Source organism: Palaemon carinicauda, chromosome 30 (assembly GCF_036898095.1).
Source record: "Palaemon carinicauda isolate YSFRI2023 chromosome 30, ASM3689809v2, whole genome shotgun sequence".
Classification (NCBI taxonomy): Eukaryota; Metazoa; Arthropoda; class Malacostraca; order Decapoda; family Palaemonidae; genus Palaemon; species Palaemon carinicauda.
Genome location: NC_090754.1, coordinates 27,758,278 through 27,778,217, shown reverse-complemented (window position 1 = coordinate 27,778,217; position 19,940 = coordinate 27,758,278). Strand labels below are relative to the sequence as shown.

The following is a 19,940-nucleotide window of genomic DNA, read 5'->3' as shown; positions in this document are numbered from 1 at the left end:
TGTGGTTTTCCCGCTTCTGACGTCATTAACCCTCATTCTTACTAACTATTGTGGTCTGGTATCACTGTTTGCCCGTCGGGCATGCTCAATCGTGTGGACAGGACTTTAGATTGTTTAGTAACAACGCTAAGTGACAAAAACACAATGGCTGTTTTGATTCATGATCAGTTGTTTCGTGTATGCAGAATCCCCAGACTCTAATAGTTAGGGATTCCTTCTGTTCAATAGCAAACAACCTTTTAATGGTTGCCTTTTGGTTCAGAGTAAACAACAATAAACCAACATTGAATTTTGAGATTTCATGAAATTATTTTATGTCTACCAATTAGTCAATGTCTTTACTTCTTGATTCTTTCATCCATAGTCTCTTTCTTCTTATTGACAGAACGTAGTTTGAGAACGCAAATAGGACTCTACAATGGAAAAATTAGATTTGTTCATCACAATTGGGATATTAGGTTATTGGCTTCCAGAAGTCTGTTAAGGTATTATGATTACATCTAATTCATTAAAGATGAAATTAAGATAAAGCTCAAAACCCTTTTACAATAAAACTGTAATATTCTGCTTGAAGACGAGGATGAAAAAAAGAAATAAATAACTGATTAAATTCTAATTTATTGACGGCAATAGTGAAATATACATAGTTTAGAATTATTGAGTTTTTCAGTTAAGCTGTAAATTTCAAAATCTTTTCGATGAGTGGCATCACATTTTGTAGAATTCTTAGACTGTTGGGTAGCAAGACTGAGTGGCAACACCGCAGTGGTTGTCCTTGTTCCTCGTGAGCTTCATGTATCCAGACTCACCCCAGCCGGTGCCCCAAGAGTTCTTGATGATCCAGTAGTCAGAACTTCCCTCAGTTCCGTAGCCAACGGCCAACACAGCGTGGTTGATGCCTTGAGGGTTGCATTTTGGTTCATAGTAGACACCTGGAAGGGGATACACAGATTTGTAAGTTATGTCAGGTTTAAAAATACTGTTTTCTTTGCTCATTTCCAGAATAAAGTCGCTTCAAAATCAAAATAATCAAAATAACTATTATAAGGGTTTCAGAATAAATCCTATTGGAGAAAGAGTTTAAATGGCACACTAGATATTTATGCAAAATACAACGAAATCACACCGGGACCTGTAAGACTGAAGATCCGTTAAAAAGGAGTATGAATCGAAATTAATTATACGCTGGTTCCACTAGGAATTCCGTAAGCTAAATTTTCTGAATTGAAATAAGAATCTTACTGATGAGATCACAGTCGTCTCTAGTATTCAGTTACTTTCCTCAAAATTCCTGCTCTCATTCATAACCTAACATCTGACCTCTAATGGATTCTCACAAACCTTCGCAACACACTGTACAAAACAACATTAGGCCGTTCATGGAATTATCCCTTTATCATCTGGAGTTTGTTTTACCCCAGATATATCTATTGGAGTAATTTCCCTCAATCGCACAATTCTTAAAAAGCAGGAGGAATTATATCTTCATACCAAGGCTTCATGTATAGGATATTCATAACATATTAATTAGTTCTACTTAGGAGGGAAGTATATGAATGAAGAAATAGTGCATAGAGAGAGAAGAGATACAGAAGGAGTCTCACCTGAGCTGTACAACTGGAAGGACAAGTGTCCAGCATCAACGCACACACTGACTGGACCTTTGTCGTGGACAGCAGCTGCCTGGGTCTGTTCATCAGCGTAAGGAATGTTTGTATAACCTCTCACTGTGGCTGCTACACTTGATGAGTCGAAGCGGCATACATTGTCCTGATGATATTAAGTGATCATAATAATAATTTGACTTTAAACTCCTTCATTAAAGTTTATATTTCATGGTATTCAGAGTCTTCATTTCACAAGGTACGAGGGGGAGACTATGGTAAAATTGTTACTACAAGAGACTTACAACAGCCTCATAAGGGTAGGAGGACTCGCTATCGCTTCCTCCGCAGGACTTGAGATAGTCGTAGGCCCATTGCACAACTCCTCCATTGCAACCGCTGTTTTCTTTAGAGCAATCAACCAGCTGCTGTTCAGAAAGGCTGGGCAGACTTCCTGTCTTGATGAAGTGAGCTCCTTCAAGGGCTCCGGTCTGTGGAGAGATTAAAATATATTATGGAAAACAAGAAATAATTTACCAACTGAAGTTATCCAAATACAAAGACATTTTCATAATCATTGTCTGAATTATTGTTAAATCAGTAATATTTGGAAAGTTTTATGATTTTCCTAGAAATCATATATCATAAAGATTATATTGCAATGATAAAGAAAAAAATTCAGCTCCTTAGAATATTGACAAGTGTATTAGAACCGAGGAAACAGAAAAAAGGAATAAAATTATTTATGGTAACTAATAATGTTAACCTAATTTATTCATATTTTTTCTTTCTTTTTTTTCTCGTAGGTGAGATGTGCGGGTCATTTTACTAACGTATCATTGTTGAATACCGATACTTTATAACAAACATAAGTTATTCCTTACCATTACTTGTAGTTACCATACAAATAAGAATAATTATAAAATAAGCAAAAAGTTATGTATAACATAGCAACCAAAAATAACTATAATTTGAAAAACGTTGATTGTTTTTCATTTCTTTCTTCAAAATTCATACTGAATTTGGTTTAGAATCAAACTTTCCAGGTTACTCTTTCCGTTTTAAACTTCATGAAATAAATGTTCAATCTATTTTAGTATTTCAGAAACTGCATCATTTATTAACTGCAATATATCATATGTCTGAATTATATTAAAGGTTTAGTCACTTAAAACACTTCTTGGGAGTTGACAAACTCATGAAATATCTAAGAAACGTCTAAAAATGGAGGAAAATAAGTGTGACTGAGAATAGATAATCAGAAAAGAAATCACTAAAAACTTACGGTTGAGAAGGCCCAACAGGATCCACACTGCCCCTGATCCTTGACAGGAGTGACGGCTCCCTTTGACCTCCAGTCAACGTCGGCAGCTCTTGGGGCGTTAGGAAATTGAACGAACACTTGGCCGACTGTGTCCTCCAGCTTAGTCAGTCCAGTCATCTGAGCTACAAACTCGTCTGTGGTCTGGTTAAGTAGGGAAGTAATTGGGTATATTAGTGCAGGTGAGGAGGGGAAGTTATTATAATGTTTTCTCTTGAATTGAATTTATTCAGAATAACTGAAAGGAAATATTTATAAAAGAAATCTCTCTCTCTCTCTCTATATCTCTCTCTCTCTCTCTCTCTCTCTCTCTCTCTCTCTCTCTCTCTCTCTCTCTCTCTCTCTCTCTCTCTTACCATGTCTGCAAACTTATTCATGGCGACGTTGAAGGTGACTTCACCCTTGTGGAAGCGAGCATTGTGTTCCTCGACGAATTTAAGGTTGTTCTCGAAAATGGTCTTCCTGTAGAGCTCCTCCTTGGCATTGGAGTAAGCTTTTCCATGGGTCAGCTGAAGGAAGAGATTTAAATGAACAAGCTCTATATCATTCCTTTTATTATTGTTAGGCATCACTTGTAGTCTACATGAGAGTTTAATAAAAATTACTAAAAAAAGTTCTGAAAACATAGTAAAAACAAAAAAGAAGGGAAATATTTTCCCAGAAGGAACATATTCATATCTAGTATGAAAAAAAAAAATAGTATTAATGTATATTTTGATGATGATACAAATTTGGTATCCCCAAATAAATCAAATTTTATTAGCAAAGAATTACTTAGTTAGATAATGAGCCATTACACTACATCAATCCAATCGTCTATGAAATGCTAACCTTGAAGCTGTCCCAGGATTCGCTTGCGGCAGCGATGGCCAGACCACAAAGGAACAGTACGAACTTCATCTGCAAAATTTTCGATCAAAACGATAAAGTTGAATCGATTAATCATATCAATGGTAATTTTTACAAAAAAAAAAAAAAAAAAAAAAAAAAAAAAAAAAAAAAGCACCATAGTATGTTTAAGAATGGCTACCTTTTCAATGCAACCTTTAGAACTTCCAGAAAATATGTATGATTCGTAGTTATCTAATTAATTAGGGTACAGAAATGCCAAGGGGCCTACATCGGTATGACAAATTCTCGATTGAACAGGTCGTCCTCTCATGTCCAGCAAGGAACCAAAAATGTAAAGGATAAGAATAAAATTAGCAGTTCTCTCCTCTTCAGTAATTAACGAAACAAGTACAGACATTATGCCATAAACAAAAATAGAGATGAAATAATCTTGCAATTAAAATGAAACCGATGCTGTAGTAACTTTATTCCACTTCGTTGCCAAATCCTAACAAACTTTTACTTTCATAGTATGACTTTAGCACCCTTCCCCCAACTATCCCTGGACACTGATTGACTACGTTAATCTAAGGCAAATGACTTCAAGTAATGTCAACAAAAATATGGGTGACAGATTAACCACTATCGTCAAACAGGTCTATAAAAGGAAAGGAAAGTAATATGCAATCTAAATGATTGGAAAAACAATGGTATGCTTTCAACAACACAAAGCAACTGATCAGAAAGACCAGTGCTTGCTAAGACTTACCTTGTCAGGAGTGAATCAGAATCGGCGTCTCTTCACTATTTATGGCAAATAGCATCCAAGACTGACGCAACATGACGTTTGCAGTTTTTCAATGCAAAAACAGCTGGATATTTTCTCATGCATTGGGTACAAAGTGAATCACATCTGTAAACTATTTTGGGAATGTTGATTTTTAATTGGTCATTTTTTCTTTCTAACTTGAGAATTCCTTCATGTCTACACATCCATACATACGCAGTGTATATATATATATATATATATATATATATATATATATATATATATATATATATATATATATATATATATATAAATAAATATATATATATATATATATATATATATATGTACATATATATATATGTATATACAGTATATATACATATATATGTATATATATATATATATATAATGTGTGTGTATATGTATGTGCGTATATACGTATATAAACTTGTGTATATATACACATACATACAGTCATACATATAATAGTGTATGCGACCGGCTAAAATGGTGGCTAATATAATGGTCAATGAAAATGCAGAGACAACTAATAAGAGTTATGGGTGAGCCTCTAGAGATTGTTAATGAATATACGTACGTAGGACTTACAGTAAGTGTTTCTTCAGTATATGACACTAGAATTATAAGAATAATAAGCATGGAATGGGAGCCATTGGGAAACAAGATGATATTATGAAAACTAAAATGTCACTTTCTCTAAAAGGAAAAGTATTTAATCAGATGGTCCTACCCATATTACCATATGCATCAGAAACTTGGAGACTTGCTAAAGCTTAAGAATATAAGTTAGTTATAACTCAAAGACCTATGGAAAGATTAGTAAAGGGAAAAACACTGAAAGACAGAAAAAAGCAACATGGATATGGAAGAAACCTAAGTAGAGATATTCTAACAATGTGTTAAAAAGAGAAGAGGACATGGGCAAGACATGTAATCAGAATGACAGATATTACATTAACATTACAAATAACAGAAAAGGTTCTCAGAGATTGCTAAAGAAGCAGCGGAAGGAAGAGAAGACGATGAACTGACGAGCTAAGAAAATTTGCTTTCGTAGGCTGACATAAGAATACCAAAATCATATGCGAGTGGAAAGAAAAGTGTGAGGTTTTAGTCCTGCATTGGAATAGTTAAGACTGATGAAGATGGCACTGAAATATATATATATATATATATATATATATATATATATATATATATATATATATATATATATATATATATATATATATATATATATATATATATATATATATATATATATATATATATATATGTATATATATATATATATATATATATATATATATATATATATATGTTCTTAGTCATGTTACTCTACATTTATAATGAATAGACAAAGTCTTCGATGCGTTCAAAAATTGAAAATAGTTTCTTTTTCCTTTTATCATTTGGTGTCAACTCGTCTTTTGGATCACATCATGACCTTTATTCAAGACTAGGCCTATATTGAGTTTTGGATTTACACTTTAATATAAAGGTTATGATAAGGAAAATTCTATACAAAAATATTTGAAAATTCGGAAATTACTTAACAGCAATTGATGACTAAGGATTCGAGATTCTTTTATATATACAGTAAAAATGAAAATTTAAGATAATTTTTTGGAGTAATGATTTTTTAAAGGATTCAAGGAATTTCATGAAGCTTCTGATTTGCACCAAACTGACGTCGGAAAAATAGAGAAAAGTAAATTTGAAGTATTTCTATTCTTATCTTGAAAACAACATATGAAAATATACACATACACACACACACACACACACACACACACATATATATATATATATATATATATATATACATATATATATATATATATATATATATATATACACATATATATATATATATATATATATATATAAAATGTACATGTATATGAATATATATATATATATATATATATATATATATATATATATATATATATATATATATATATATATATATATATATATATATATATATATATATATATATATATATATATATAATGTATATGTATATGTATATGTATATATATATATATATATATATATATATATATATATATATATATATATATGTGTGTGTGTGTGTGTGTGTGTGTGTGTGTATGTATGTGTATGAGTGTGTCTGTGCGGGTGTTTTCATGACTGCTTGGATTCTCAGCTTAAAGAAATTAATATACTTTTTATTATATGTATTTCCCCAAAATCTCCAACAGTTATCAACGACCTTTAACCCATTGATTGTGAAAACATCCAGCTGTTTCTGCTTCAGAAAGCTGCAGATGTCATCTTGCTTCAGTCTTGGAAACTATTTGGAATAAATAGTGGAGAGACGCTTATTCTGATTCACTCCTGACAAGGTAAGTCTTAGAACATAATGTTCTTTCTGATCGGTTGCTTTGTGTTGTCGAAAACAATACCATTGTTTTTCCAATCATCTAGATTGCATATTACTTTCCTTTCCTCTCATAGACCTGTTTGACGATAGTGGTAACTCCGTCACCCATATTTCTTTTAACATTAATTGGAGTATTACTCTTAACAGGGTAATTTGGGAAATCTTTTTACCTATGCCCTAATAAATGAGATGACTATGAAGCATACAGATTTTGTGGAAATTCTAAAGTTTGCATTGAGGAGGTAACCATTGACAAACACAGCATTGTGCTTAATAGAAATTTTTATTTTTATCTTTTACAAGTTACGATTGTTTGAGTAATCGATTCAACTTTATTATTTTCATCGAAATTTTGCAGATGAAGTTCGTACTGTTCCTCTGTGGTCTGGCCATCGCTGCCGCAAGCGAATCATGGGACAGCTTCAAGGTTAGCATTTCATAGACGATTGGATTGACGTAGTGTAATGGCTCATCAATTAACTGAATAATTCTTTTTCTTATAAGATTTTATTCAAATTTGGATACCATAAATGCATACATGAAGTACCATCACTAAAATGTAAATTTTAAATATTTTTTTTTCTATTTTTCATACTTTATATAGATATACGTTTCTTCAGGAATAGTATTTAGATTTTTTTTAATAATTTTCAGCAAGATGTTAGAACTGAATTAATGTTCAATAAACTCTCATGTAGGCTACAAGTGATGTCTAATATTGATAAAAGGAATAATATAGAAATTGTTTAACGAAATCTCTACCTTCAGCTGACCCATGGAAAAGCTTACTCCAATGCCAAGGAGGAGCTCTACAGGAAGACCATTTTCGAGAACAACCTTAGATTCGTCGAGGAACACAATGCTCGCTTCCACAATGGTGAAGTCACCTTCAACGTCGCCATGAATAAGTTTGCAGACATGGTAAGAGAGGAGAGAGAGAGAGAGAGAGAGAGAGAGAGAGAGAGAGAGAGAGAGAGAGAGAGAGAGAGAGAGAGAGAGAGAGATTACTTTTCGACAATATGCAGTAGCATTTTAGATATTTCTCTTAATAGCTTTAAATAAATTGTACTTAAGAGAAAACAATAAAATAACTTCCCCTCCTCGCCTACACTAATGTCCCCAATTACTTCCTTCTTTAACCAGACCACAGACGAGTTTGTAGCTCAGATGACTGGACTGACTAAGCTGGAGGACAGGGTCAACCAAGTGTTCGCTCACTTCCCTGACGCCCCAAGAGCTGCCGACGTTGACTGGAGGTCAAAGGGAGCCGTCACTCCCGTCAAGGATCAGGGACAGTGTGGATCCTGTTGGGCCTTCTCAACCGTAAGATTTTTTTTTCTTTTATCTCATTTTCTATTCAAATTCACTCCTATTTTCATCAATTTTTCAGACAATTTTATGATCTTATGAACTTACAAGAAGTGTTATGAGTGATTAAACTTTTAATATATTTAAAACATAGATATATTGTTGTTAATAAATGACACTGTTTCTGAAAAATTTTAATATATCAATAAAGTGCAAGACAGAAACAGTAACTTAGATATTTTTATTCTAAATCAAATACAGTATGAATTTTAAAGAAACTAATCAATAACAATCAACGTTTTTCAAAATATTGTTGTCAGTTGCTATGAAAATTTCAAAAAGATTAGGTATATAATTTCTCGCTTGTCTTATCATTATTCTTATATGCATGGTAGCATCAAGTAGTGGTAAGGAATAACTTACTTGTTATTATGTATCGGTATTCTACGATGATATATTAGTAAAATGGGTGCACTCCCTCACCTACGCAATAAAAAATATATGATTAAATAGAATTAACATTATTAATTATCAAATATAATTTTATCCTTTTTTTCTGTTTCCTCTCTTCTAATTCACCTATAGATATTATAAGGATCTAAAAATCTAATTCTATTATTGCAATATAATCTAAATAAATTATGATATCTAAGAAAATTATGTAGCTTTTCATATTGTGCTGATTTAACAATAATTTAGACAATGATTATGAATATATCTTTGTATTTGGATAATTTCAGTAAGTAAATCAGTTCTTGTTTTCCATAATATATCTTAATCTCTCCACAGACCGGAGCCCTTGAAGGAGCTCACTTCATCAAGACAGGAAGTCTGCCCAGCCTTTCTGAACAGCAGCTGGTTGATTGCTCTAAAGAAAACAGCGGTTGCAATGGAGGAGTTGTGCAATGGGCCTACGACTATCTCAAGTCCTGCGGAGGAAGCGATAGCGAGTCTTCCTACCCTTACGAGGCTGTTGTAAGTCTCTTACTGGAAAGATTCTTTGTTTTCCCTCCAAATTCCTCAATACTGTATCTTTGACACTGAATGCAGTGAATGACCCTAAATATGAATTTCAACCATGTAGCCTATTATTATTATTATTATTATTATTATTATTATTATTATTATTATTATTATTATCATTATTATTATTTCTTGTCAGGACAATGTATGCCGCTTCGATTCATCAGCCGTTGCAGCCACAGTGTCAGGATACATCGACATTCCTTACGCTGATGAACAGACTCAGGCATCTGCTGTCCATGACGCAGGTCCAGTCAGTGTGTGCGTTGATGCTGGACACTTGTCCTTCCAGTTGTACAGCTCAGGTGAGACTCATTTTGTATCTCCTCTCTCCCTCTCTATGTACTATTTCTTCATTCATATACTTCTTTCCTTTGGAGAACTAATTAGTATATTATGAATATCTTATAGATGAAGCCTTGGTTTTAAGATATAACACTTGCTGATTTTTAAGAATTGTGTAATTGAGGGAAATTACACCAATTGATAAATCTGGAGTAAATTATAAACTCTAGATTGTAAAGTGACAATTCCATGTATGGCCTAATGTTGTCAAGTATGTTGCGAAGGTTTGATGAGAATCTATTGGAGGTCAGATGTTATCTATGAATGAGAGCAGGAATAAAGAGGAAAGTAACTGAATACTAAGACGACTGTGATCTCATTAGCAAGATTTTCATTCGGAATTCTTATTGGAACCAGCATATAAATAATTTTGATTCATACCTCTTTTTGCCAGATCTTTACTCTTGCAGGTCCCGGTGTGCTTTCGTTGTAGTTCGCATAAATATCTAGCTTGCCATTTAAACTCTTTTTTTCCAATAGGATTTATTCTGAAACCCTTATAATTGTTATTTTCATTTTGAAGCGACTTTATTCTGGAAATGAGCAAAGAAAATAGTACTTTAAAACCTGACATAACTTAAAAATCTGTTTATCCTCTTCCAGGTGTCTACTATGAACCAAAATGCAACCCTCAAGGCATCAACCACGCTGTGTTGGCCGTTGGCTACGGAACTGAGGGAAGTTCTGACTACTGGATCATCAAGAACTCTTGGGGCACCGGCTGGGGTGATGCTGGATACATGAAGCTCACCAGGAACAAGGACAACCACTGCGGTGTTGCCACTCAATCTTGCTACCCAACAGTCTAGGAATTTTATGAAATATGACGTCACTCATCGAAAAGATTTGGGAAAGCTTTACAGCTTAACTGAAAAACTCAACATTACTAAACTGTGTATATTTCACTATTGCCGCCAATAAATTAGAATTTAATCAATTATTTATTTGTATTTTCGTCCTTATCTTCAAGTAGAATATTACAATCTTATTGTAAAAGGGTTTCAAGCTTTATCTTAATCTCATAACTAATAAATAGAAGAAATGGAAATACCTTAACAGACTTCTGGAAGCCAATAATCCAATATCACTATTGTAAATATTCTAAAGTAATGAGCAAATCTAAATTTTCCATCGTAGAATCTAATTTGCGTTCTCAAAGTATGTTCTGTTAATAAGAAGTAAGAGACTATGGACGAAAGAAGTAAAGGCATTGACTAATTAGTAGATATCAAATAATATCATGAAATAAACTCCAATTCGATGTTGGCTTGCTGTTGTTTACTCTGAACCAAACGGCAACCATCAAAAGGCTGTTTGCTATTGAACAGAAGGAATCCTTAACTGTTAGAGTCTGGGGTGATTCTGCATACATGAAACAGATGATCAAGAACCAAAACAACCATTGTGTTGTTGCCACTTAGCGTTGCTACTGAACCATCTAAGAATTCTGCAGTTGCCTGAATTCTAATAATGACACAATCAGAGATGCTGATATCAATTAGGACTGAAAGTGTCATTACTTACCTGCTGTTGCTCATAATGGTGATGCAATGACTATAAAAGTACTTGAAGAGTTTTGAACGTTTCTTGAAAGTAAGTAAAATAAACCACCAGGTAAAGTTAGACACAGGAATTCCTGACACCCATTTCTAGAAGGAAATGCACCCTGTCACACCCCTACTGCATGGTGGGCTCTCGTATTTAGCCCCACCCACCACCTCTGCCATCTCTCCCTACAGCATCTGTTTGGTTACTCACCGCGGAGTAAGGGTGTTACACAGTGTATTTCCTCAGAGCAAATTTTACCGAGATTCCAGTGTCGAAATGTACACATCAGTATTCCGGTTTTTTTCGTTATTCTAGAATATGATTATGGAAAATAGAATTCAGAACTACATGCAAATAAATTTTCTGAAATATATTATTCGTTTTTATTTTCTATATTTTTCAATATTTTCTTGTAACTCGGTAAAGTTCTCAAGATGGGGTCGTATGTCACCATACCCAAGTATCTTCCAGTACATGATTTGCTGCTCATATCATCAGAGGGAAAATAGATGTTTGTTGTAATGAGCCTAAGGTATTCCCCTTGCTCGTAAAACTACTGTACATCTTAACTCTCTTTTCATTAAAATCTACTTTTTTTCCATCTCCAACTTGATATCTCATTAGTAATTTTGTAGCAATCACCCTTGCATATGTACAGTGATGATTGCTTATATATAAATATATATATATATATATATATATATATATATATATATATATATATATATATATATATATATATATATATATATATATATATACAGTAATCCCTCACCATTTTGCGGCTTAAGTTTCACGGTTTCAGTGCATCGCGGATTTACAAAAATATTCATCAAAAATTAGAAAAAATGGTGCGAGAGTTACGCACTAGCAGAAGGCAGAGAGTACAGTAGAACATCAGGTATCAACACGGAGATGGCGCGCAACTCAAAATCCACCTCTCTTATTCGCTGGCCATCTCGGCTCCAGAATCTCGCAAGCTGATTGGCCAAATCGCCAAGACGCTTTACCCAGCATCTCTCCCTGCCGAGCGCCCCGCGAAGGGAGACCGCATTCATTGTTCTTCCTCGCTTCGCTTGTGTTGCTTAGTCTTACCACGTGTAACTTTTAGCTGTTTTCTTGTGCTTTTTTAGTGTAAAAAAGTGCTTGTAATGCCCTTGAAAATGGCTCCTAAACGTCCTCTACCCTCTACATCCTCTAGTGAACCCAAGAAGAAGAGAAAAATGATGACGGTGAACGAGAAAGTAAAATTATTGGACATGCTTAAGGCAGGCAGTAGCTATGCGTCTGTTGCCCGCATTTACGGAGTGAATGAATCGACGGTTTGCTACATAAAAAAAGATGAAATAAAAATACGTAAAACTGACTCAAAAACGTTCTCCAAGGACACTAAGCGAGTTGTAACTCCACGTAATAAGACGATTATGCAAATGGAGAATGCATTATCAATGTGGATATTAGACTGTTGGAAAAAGAAGTTTAGTCTCGATACCAACATGATTCGAACGAAAGCCAAAACCCTGTATGATAGCCTAGTTCCTGAAGGAAAATCTAACGAAGACGACGGAGGTGATGATGACGACAAAGATGATGATCCTGCCCCACGAGAAAAACGTGGTGTTGTTGCCAGCAAGGGCTGGTTCGAGAAATTCAAGAGGAGGTTTGGCCTTCGCAGCGTTCCTTTGTATGGGGAGGCCGCCTCGGCAGACCAAGAGGCAGCTCTCCGTTACGTCGAGGACGAGTTCCCGAAATTAACTAAAGAAGGTGGCTATCTCCCGGAGCAGGTGTTCAATATGTATGAGACTGGCCTCTTCTGGAAGAGGATGCCGTCCAGGACGTTCCTTTACAAGGACGAAGTAAAGAAACCAGGGTTCAAGGCCCACAAAGATCACGTCACTTTCCTCATGTGCGGGAATGCCGCGGGCTTCATGCTCAAGCCTGGCTTAATTTACAAATCCAAGAATCCTCGGGCTCTGAAAAAAAAACAAAGCCTTGCTGCCCGTCTACTGGATGAGTAATAAAAAGACATGGATAACTAAAGCCCTCACACTCGACTGGTTCATGAACTGCTTTATCCCACAGGTGAAGCTGTACCTCGCGGAGAATGGGCTGCCCTTTGAGGTCCTCCTCTTGATGGACTGTGCAGGCGGACATGCAACGGATCTGCATTATGACGGAGTCCAAGTGGAGTTCCTGCCCCCCAACACCACTTCCCTCATGCAACCAATGGATCAGGAGGTCATTCGGGCCTTCAAGGCCCTCTACACGAGGTCCATGATGGAGGGCCTCATCTCCTCCATCGATGAAGATGACGAGGACTTCAGCCTCATGAGATATTGGCGGGTATACAACATTACAATGTGCCTGGCCAACATTCAGAAAGCTCTTAATGAGATGAAACAGCAAACATTGAATGCAAGTTGGAGAAAATTGTGGCCAGACGTTGTTCATGACTATGAGGGCTTTACCCCAGACGAAGTTCACCACTCCGCCGTAGATAAGGCTGTGAGACTGGCACGGTTAGTAGCCAAGGAAGGTTTCTCTGACATGACGACGGAAGACGTCAACTCACTGATCGAGTGCCACTCGGAGCCCCTAACCGACGAGGACCTTGTCGAAAAGAAAAGATCAGCGAGTCAGGAAGAAGAAGGGGCAGCCGATATTGGCAACGACGACGAAGCTGAAGAACGTGGCCTTACCTTGGACAACCTGCAAGAGCTCTGCAACATTGCACGGGCTCTGCAATCATCTTCATCTTCTTCACCTCCATCATCCTGCACAGGTGTTTCATTGTCATTTATCAAGATCATCATCATTTATCATGATCATCGTCATTGTTAGAGGTGAGTTACGTATCTTGTTATAAAAATAAAAGAGTTCTAAAAACATATCTATAGTATATACACGTACACTATTTATATCTACATATGTATGTACATATACACTTACACCCTATTTATATTATTTATGTATAAATGTAAATGTACTTACAGTATATGTAATGTATTAAATACTGTATTTATATTACAGTATTTATACAGTACAGTACTTTATTTCATGTACAGTATATAATTTATATTATCAATATTTATTTACATGATTCTTTAATGTTCTAATTATAACATAGGCATTTATAGGATTAATATACACTTATTGTTATCATATATACATGAACATGTACCCCAAAAAAAATGTATGTATTCCAAAAATGGGGAGGGAACCTACTTCGGGGTTTTTCACCTATCGCGGTCGCTTCTGGTCCCCATTAACCACGATAGGTGAGGGATTAATGTATATATATATATATATGTATATATATATATATATATATATATATATATATACATATATATATATATATATATATATATATATATATATATCTATATATATATATATATATATATTCTTACAAAGCTGGTCTTCATGAAAGTAGAATATTTTATGTACCTATTTTATTTGTGTATTAAAGAGATGTATAGCCAGGTCATAAGGTGAGTTCCACTCATGTAGCATTACGTAATATATATAAATTACATAAGACTCATCATTGCTTCAATTGCATCTTCATTCTGCTCCTTATATATAAATCTACATTATGTTAAAGAAATAAATTTTGATTTTTCGTAGTTTTGTTACGAAGCCTTATGTAAACTTGTTAAAAGGCATCCTGTATGACACACACACTAAGGATTGCATTATGTTTCCATGTGGTTGGAAGAGACATGAAAACTCTAGACTAAAGTTTATTCTTTTTTTTTATGTTGCTAGTGGAGGTGGGTAGAGTTTGCTGAGAGAGAGTGGCCTTGCAATCAGCGTTAGTAGCCTTTCTTCAAATTACTAAGTTGACAGCCTTACACTGCTAGAGCCATGCCCCCCCCCCCCACCCACCCCCCCGCCAGGAGAATGATTTATTAGAAATTTCTAGAGTGAATTGAGTTAATATATAAGGACCTAGCAATGCATAGGAAAAGAGATCCAGCCTATCCCTTTGAAAGAGCCAACGTCCACCAACCCTCTTTAGAGCCACTGCATAACTCCTCTTGAATATGAATATTGTTTTCCTCTCAAACGCGAATAGCTGAGGCCCATTTCAACAAACATCAATTTTCCCTCTGAAGACATGAGCAGCAAAACATGTACTGGAAGGTACTCGAGTATGGTTTATTACAATCCCAACCAGAGAAGTTTACCGAGTTACAAGAATACATAGACAATATAGAAAACAAAAACGAATAATATATTCTAGAAAAGATATCTGGATGTAGTTTTAAATTTTATATTCCTAATTCCTATGTTGGAATATTGAAAAAACGGAATAACGATATGTACAGTTCGACACAGGAATCCTGGCACACTTTGTTCTGAGGAAATATACTGTGTAACACCCTTACTACGAGGTGAGTAATCCAACAGATGCTGGAGGGAGAGATGGCAGAGGTGGTGGGTGGGGCTAAATACAACAACTCTTGGTGCAAGTGGGGTGTGACAGGGTGCATTTCCTTTGAGAAATGGGTGCCAGGAATTCCTGTATCTAACTCTACCTGTTGGTTTATTTTATTTACTTTCAAGAAACGTTCAAAACTCTTCAAGTATCGTCATTGCATCAACATTATGAGAAACAGCAGCTAAGTAATTGCACTTTCAGTCATAATTGATATCAGCATCTCTGATTGTGTCATCATTGGAATTCAGGCAATTGCAGAATTCTTAGATTTTTCAGTAGCAATGCTCAGTAACAACAACACAATGGTTGTTTTGGTTCTTGATCAGTTGTTTCGTGTATGCAGAATCACCCCAGACTCTAATAGTTAGGGATTCCTTCTGTTCAATAGCAAACAACCTTTTTATGGTTGCCTTTTGGTTCAGAGTAAACAACAGCAAACCAATATTGAATTTGGAATTTATTTCATGAAATTATTTTATAGATACTAATTATTTAATGTCTTTACTTCTTGATTCTTTAGTCCATAGTCTCTTTCTTCTTATTGACAGAACGTACTTTGAGAACGCATATTCGGCTCTTAAAAGGAAAAATTAGATTTGCTCATCCCAGTTGGGATTTTGGGCTATTAACTTCGAGAAGTTTAAGGAGGTATTTTGATTACTTCCATTTCAATAGAAATGGCATTGATATAAGACTAATATTCTGCTCGAAGACAAGGATGAAAAAAGAAAGAAATAATTGATTAAATTCTAATTTATTGACGACAATAGTGAGATATACATAGTTTAGAAATGTTGAGTTTTCAGTTAAGCAGTAAAGCTTTTCAAAATCTTTTCAATGTGTGAAATCATTTGTCGAAGAATTCTTAGACTGTTGGGTAGCAAGATTGAGTGGCAACACCGCAGTGGTTGCTCTTGTTCCTGGTGAGCTTCATGTATCCAGACTCACCCCAGCCGGTGCCCCAGGAGTTCTTGATGATCCAGTAGTCAGAACCTCCTTCAGTTCCGTAGCCAACGGCCAACACAGCGTGGTTGATGCCTTGAGGGTTGCATTTTGGTTCATAGTAGACACCTGGAAGATGATACATAGATTTCTTAAGCTATGTCAGTTTTAAAAGTACTGTTTTCTTTGCTCATTTCCAGAACGAAGTCGCCTCAAAATCAAAACAACAATTATAAGGGTTTCAGAATACATTCTATTGAAAAGAAAAAATGTAAATGACAGTTTTTACATAGTTACAACTAAAGTACACAAGGACCTGCAAAATTGAGGATCCAGTGAAAGATAGTATGAATCGAAATTACTTATACACTGTTTCCACTAAGAGTTCCGTAAGCTAAACTTTATGAATAGAGAATGAAAATCTTACTAATAAGATCATATTCGTCTTTGTATTCAGTTACTTTCCTCAATATTCCTGCTCTCAATCATAGCTAACATCTGACCCCCAATAGATTCTCATCAAACCTTCGCAACATACTTGACAATATTAGGCTACTCATGGAATTATCACTTTGCCATCTGGAGTTTATGATTTACCCCAGATTTATTTATTGGTGTAATTTCCCTCAATTACACAATTCTTAAAAAAATAGAAAGTGTTATATCTTAATACCAAGGCTTCATTTATAGGATGTTCATAATATACTTATTAGTTCAGCAAAGGAAAGAAGTATGTGAATGAAGAAATTGAACATAGAGAGTGAGAGGAGATACAAAATGAGTCTCACCTGAGCTGTACAACTGGAAGGACAAGTGTCCAGCATCAACGCACACACTGACTGGACCTGCGTCATGGACAGCAGATGCCTGAGTCTGTTCATCAGCGTAAGGAATGTCGATGTATCCTGACACTGTGGCTGCAACGGCTGATGAATCGAAGCGGCATACATTGTCCTGACAAGAAATAATGATAATAATAATAATAATAATAATAATAATAATAATAATAATAATAATAGGCTACATGTTTAAAATTCATATTTAGGTTCATTCACTGTATTCAGTGTCAAAGATATATTATTGAGGAATTAGGAGGGAAAACAAAGGATGTTTCTAGTAAGAGACTCACAACAGCCTCGTAAGGGTAGGAAGACTCGCTATCGCTTCCTCCGCAGGACTTGAGATAGTCGTAGGCCCATTGCACAACTCCTCCATTGCAACCGCTGTTTTCCTTAGAGCAATCAACCAGCTGCTGTTCTGAGAGGCTGGGCAGACTTCCTGTCTTGATGAAGTGAGCTCCTTCAAGGGCTCCGGTCTGTTGAGAGATTAAGACATATTATGGAAAACAAGAACTGATTTACCTACTGAAGTTATCCTAATTGAAAGATTTATTCATAACCATTGTCTCAATTATTGTTAAATCAGCACCATTTGAATAGTTTCATAATTTTCTTATAAAACAGATATTTCAGTTGTATTGTGACAAAAAAAATAGTTTTTCAGTTCCTTAGAATATCCACAGGTGAAAGAGAAGAAAGGAAATAGAAAAATAAAATGAAATTATTTTTGGTAACTACTAATGTTAATTTTATATGAACCAACATTAACAATAATTTACAAACGTTGATTTTTTATACATTACTTTCAGTAAAATATATATTGTATTTGAGCTAGAATCAAAATATCTAGGTTACTCTTAATAGATTAAATATTCAATCAATCTCAGTAAGTTTTAGAAACTGAACAATTTAGAACAACAAAATATAGGTTAGAAATAAATTAAAAGTTTAATCACTTATAACATTTTTTGGGAGTTTACAAAGACATAGATATGTCTAATAAACGATAGAAAATAGTTGTGAAGGTGAATAGATAATCAGAGTAAAAATCTTTATAAACTTACGGTTGAGAAGGCCCAACAGGATCCACACTGTCCCTGATCCTTGACGGGAGTGACGGCTCCCTTTGACCTCCAGTCAACGTCGGCAGCTCTTGGGGCGTCAGGGAAGTGAGCGAACACTTGGTTGACTCTGTCCTCCAGCTTAGTCAGTCCAGTCATCTGAGCTACAAACTCGTCTGTGGTCTGGTTAAGGAAGGAAGTAATTGGGGACATTAGTGCAGGCGAGGATGGGAAGTTGTTTTATTGTTTTCTCTTAAGAATAATTTATTCAAAGCTATTAAGAGAAATATCTATAATGCTACTGCATATTGTCAAAAAGTAATTCTCTCTCTCTCTCTCTCTCTCTCTCTCTCTCTCTCTCTCTCTCTCTCTCTCTCTCTCTCTCTCTCTCTCTCTCTCTCTTACCATATCTGCAAACTTATTCATAGCGACGTTGAAGGTGACTTCACCCTTGTGGAAGCGAGCATTGTGTTCCTCGACGAATTTAAGGTTGTTCTCGAAAATGGTCTGCCTGTAGAGCTCCTCTTTGGCATTGGAGTAAGCTTTTCCATGGGTCAGCTGAAGGTAGAGATTTCGTTAAACGATTTCTATATTATTCCTTTTATCAATATTAGACATCTCTTGTAGCCTACATGAGAGTTTATTGAAAATTAAAACAGTTCTAAAATCATGTTGAAAATAAGAAAAAAGAGAAATATAAATACCTTTCTTTAAGAAACATATATCCATTTTAAGTATTAAAAATAAAAAAATATATAGAATACACATTTTAATGATGGCACTCTATGTATACATTTTTTGGTATCCAAAGTTAAATCAAATTTCATAAGAACAGAATTATTTAGTGAGTTAATGAGCCATTAAATTACGTCAATCTAATTATCTATGAAATTCTAACCTTGAAACTGTCCCAGGATTCGCTTGCGGCAGCGATGGCCAGACCACAGAGGAACAGCACGAACTTCATCTGCAAATTTTTAATGTAAACGATAATGTTGAAGAAGTTAATCATAAAAATGGTAACTTATACAAAAAATAAAAATAAAAAAAGTACTTCTATTAAGGATCATGTGTTTAGGAATGGTTACCCCTTCAATGGATACTTTAGCACTTCCAGAAAATATGTATGATTGGGCATAGGTAAAGAGATTTTCCAAATTACTCTGTAAAGAATATTACTTCAAGTAATGCTAACAAAAATATGGGTGATAGAGTAACTACTATCCTCAAACAGGTCTATGAATGGAAAGGAAAGTAATATGCAATCTGGATGATTGGAAAAAAAAAATTATGGTATTGTTTTCGACAACACACAACAACCAATGAGAAAGAACACTGCTTGCTAAGACTTACCTTGTCAGGAGTGAATCAGAATCGGCGTCTCTTCACTATTTATGGCAAATAGCATCCAAGAATGACGCAACATGACGTTTGCAGTTTTTCAATGCAGAAACAGCTGGATGAT

The 19,940-nt window shown here is 34.9% G+C and overlaps 3 protein-coding genes across 3 annotated transcripts in view; 1 reads left to right on the top strand and 2 right to left on the bottom strand.

Annotated features, from left to right (window-relative positions):
• Window positions 1-598: 598 nt before the first annotated feature.
• Window positions 599-3,915, bottom strand: LOC137622959 (digestive cysteine proteinase 2-like). Its single transcript, XM_068353544.1, has 6 exons — window positions 3,757-3,915; window positions 3,282-3,434; window positions 2,890-3,069; window positions 1,910-2,095; window positions 1,605-1,770; window positions 599-932 (listed from the first exon to the last, which is right to left on the bottom strand). The coding sequence occupies exons 1-6, from the start codon at window positions 3,823-3,825 to the stop codon at window positions 727-729; spliced, it is 960 nt and encodes a 319-aa protein (XP_068209645.1). The 5' UTR covers window positions 3,826-3,915; the 3' UTR covers window positions 599-726.
• A 3,360-nt stretch (window positions 3,916-7,275) lies between these two features.
• Window positions 7,276-10,575, top strand: LOC137622958 (digestive cysteine proteinase 2-like). Its single transcript, XM_068353543.1, has 6 exons — window positions 7,276-7,389; window positions 7,731-7,883; window positions 8,106-8,285; window positions 9,060-9,245; window positions 9,433-9,598; window positions 10,242-10,575. The coding sequence occupies exons 1-6, from the start codon at window positions 7,321-7,323 to the stop codon at window positions 10,445-10,447; spliced, it is 960 nt and encodes a 319-aa protein (XP_068209644.1). The 5' UTR covers window positions 7,276-7,320; the 3' UTR covers window positions 10,448-10,575.
• A 5,795-nt stretch (window positions 10,576-16,370) lies between these two features.
• LOC137623436 (uncharacterized) overlaps window positions 16,371-19,940 on the bottom strand; it is an 18,813-nt gene continuing 15,243 nt past the window's right edge. Inside the window, exons 13-18 of the mRNA XM_068354271.1 lie at window positions 19,374-19,498; window positions 18,881-19,033; window positions 18,479-18,658; window positions 17,705-17,890; window positions 17,364-17,529; window positions 16,371-16,704 (exon numbers count right to left, since the gene is read on the bottom strand). Coding sequence (XP_068210372.1) covers window positions 16,499-16,704; window positions 17,364-17,529; window positions 17,705-17,890; window positions 18,479-18,658; window positions 18,881-19,033; window positions 19,374-19,498 — 1,016 coding nt within the window. The 3' untranslated portion in view covers window positions 16,371-16,498. The remainder of the gene's footprint in view (window positions 16,705-17,363; window positions 17,530-17,704; window positions 17,891-18,478; window positions 18,659-18,880; window positions 19,034-19,373; window positions 19,499-19,940) is intronic.

Bases quoted from the DNA above. Each gene is read 5' to 3' on its own strand.
- LOC137622958 (XM_068353543.1), top strand. From the start codon at position 7,321: ATGAAGTTCGTACTGTTCCTCTGTGGTCTGGCCATCGCTGCCGCAAGC. The intron at 7,390-7,730 runs GTTAGCATTTCA...CTCTACCTTCAG, and splicing joins AATCATGGGACAGCTTCAAG to CTGACCCATGGAAAAGCTTA. The intron at 8,286-9,059 runs GTAAGATTTTTT...ATCTCTCCACAG, and splicing joins CCTGTTGGGCCTTCTCAACC to ACCGGAGCCCTTGAAGGAGC.
- LOC137622959 (XM_068353544.1), bottom strand. From the start codon at position 3,825: ATGAAGTTCGTACTGTTCCTTTGTGGTCTGGCCATCGCTGCCGCAAGC. The intron at 3,070-3,281 runs GTAAGAGAGAGA...CTACTTAACCAG, and splicing joins TGAATAAGTTTGCAGACATG to ACCACAGACGAGTTTGTAGC. The intron at 1,771-1,909 runs GTAAGTCTCTTG...TAATATCATCAG, and splicing joins CCTACCCTTATGAGGCTGTT to GACAATGTATGCCGCTTCGA.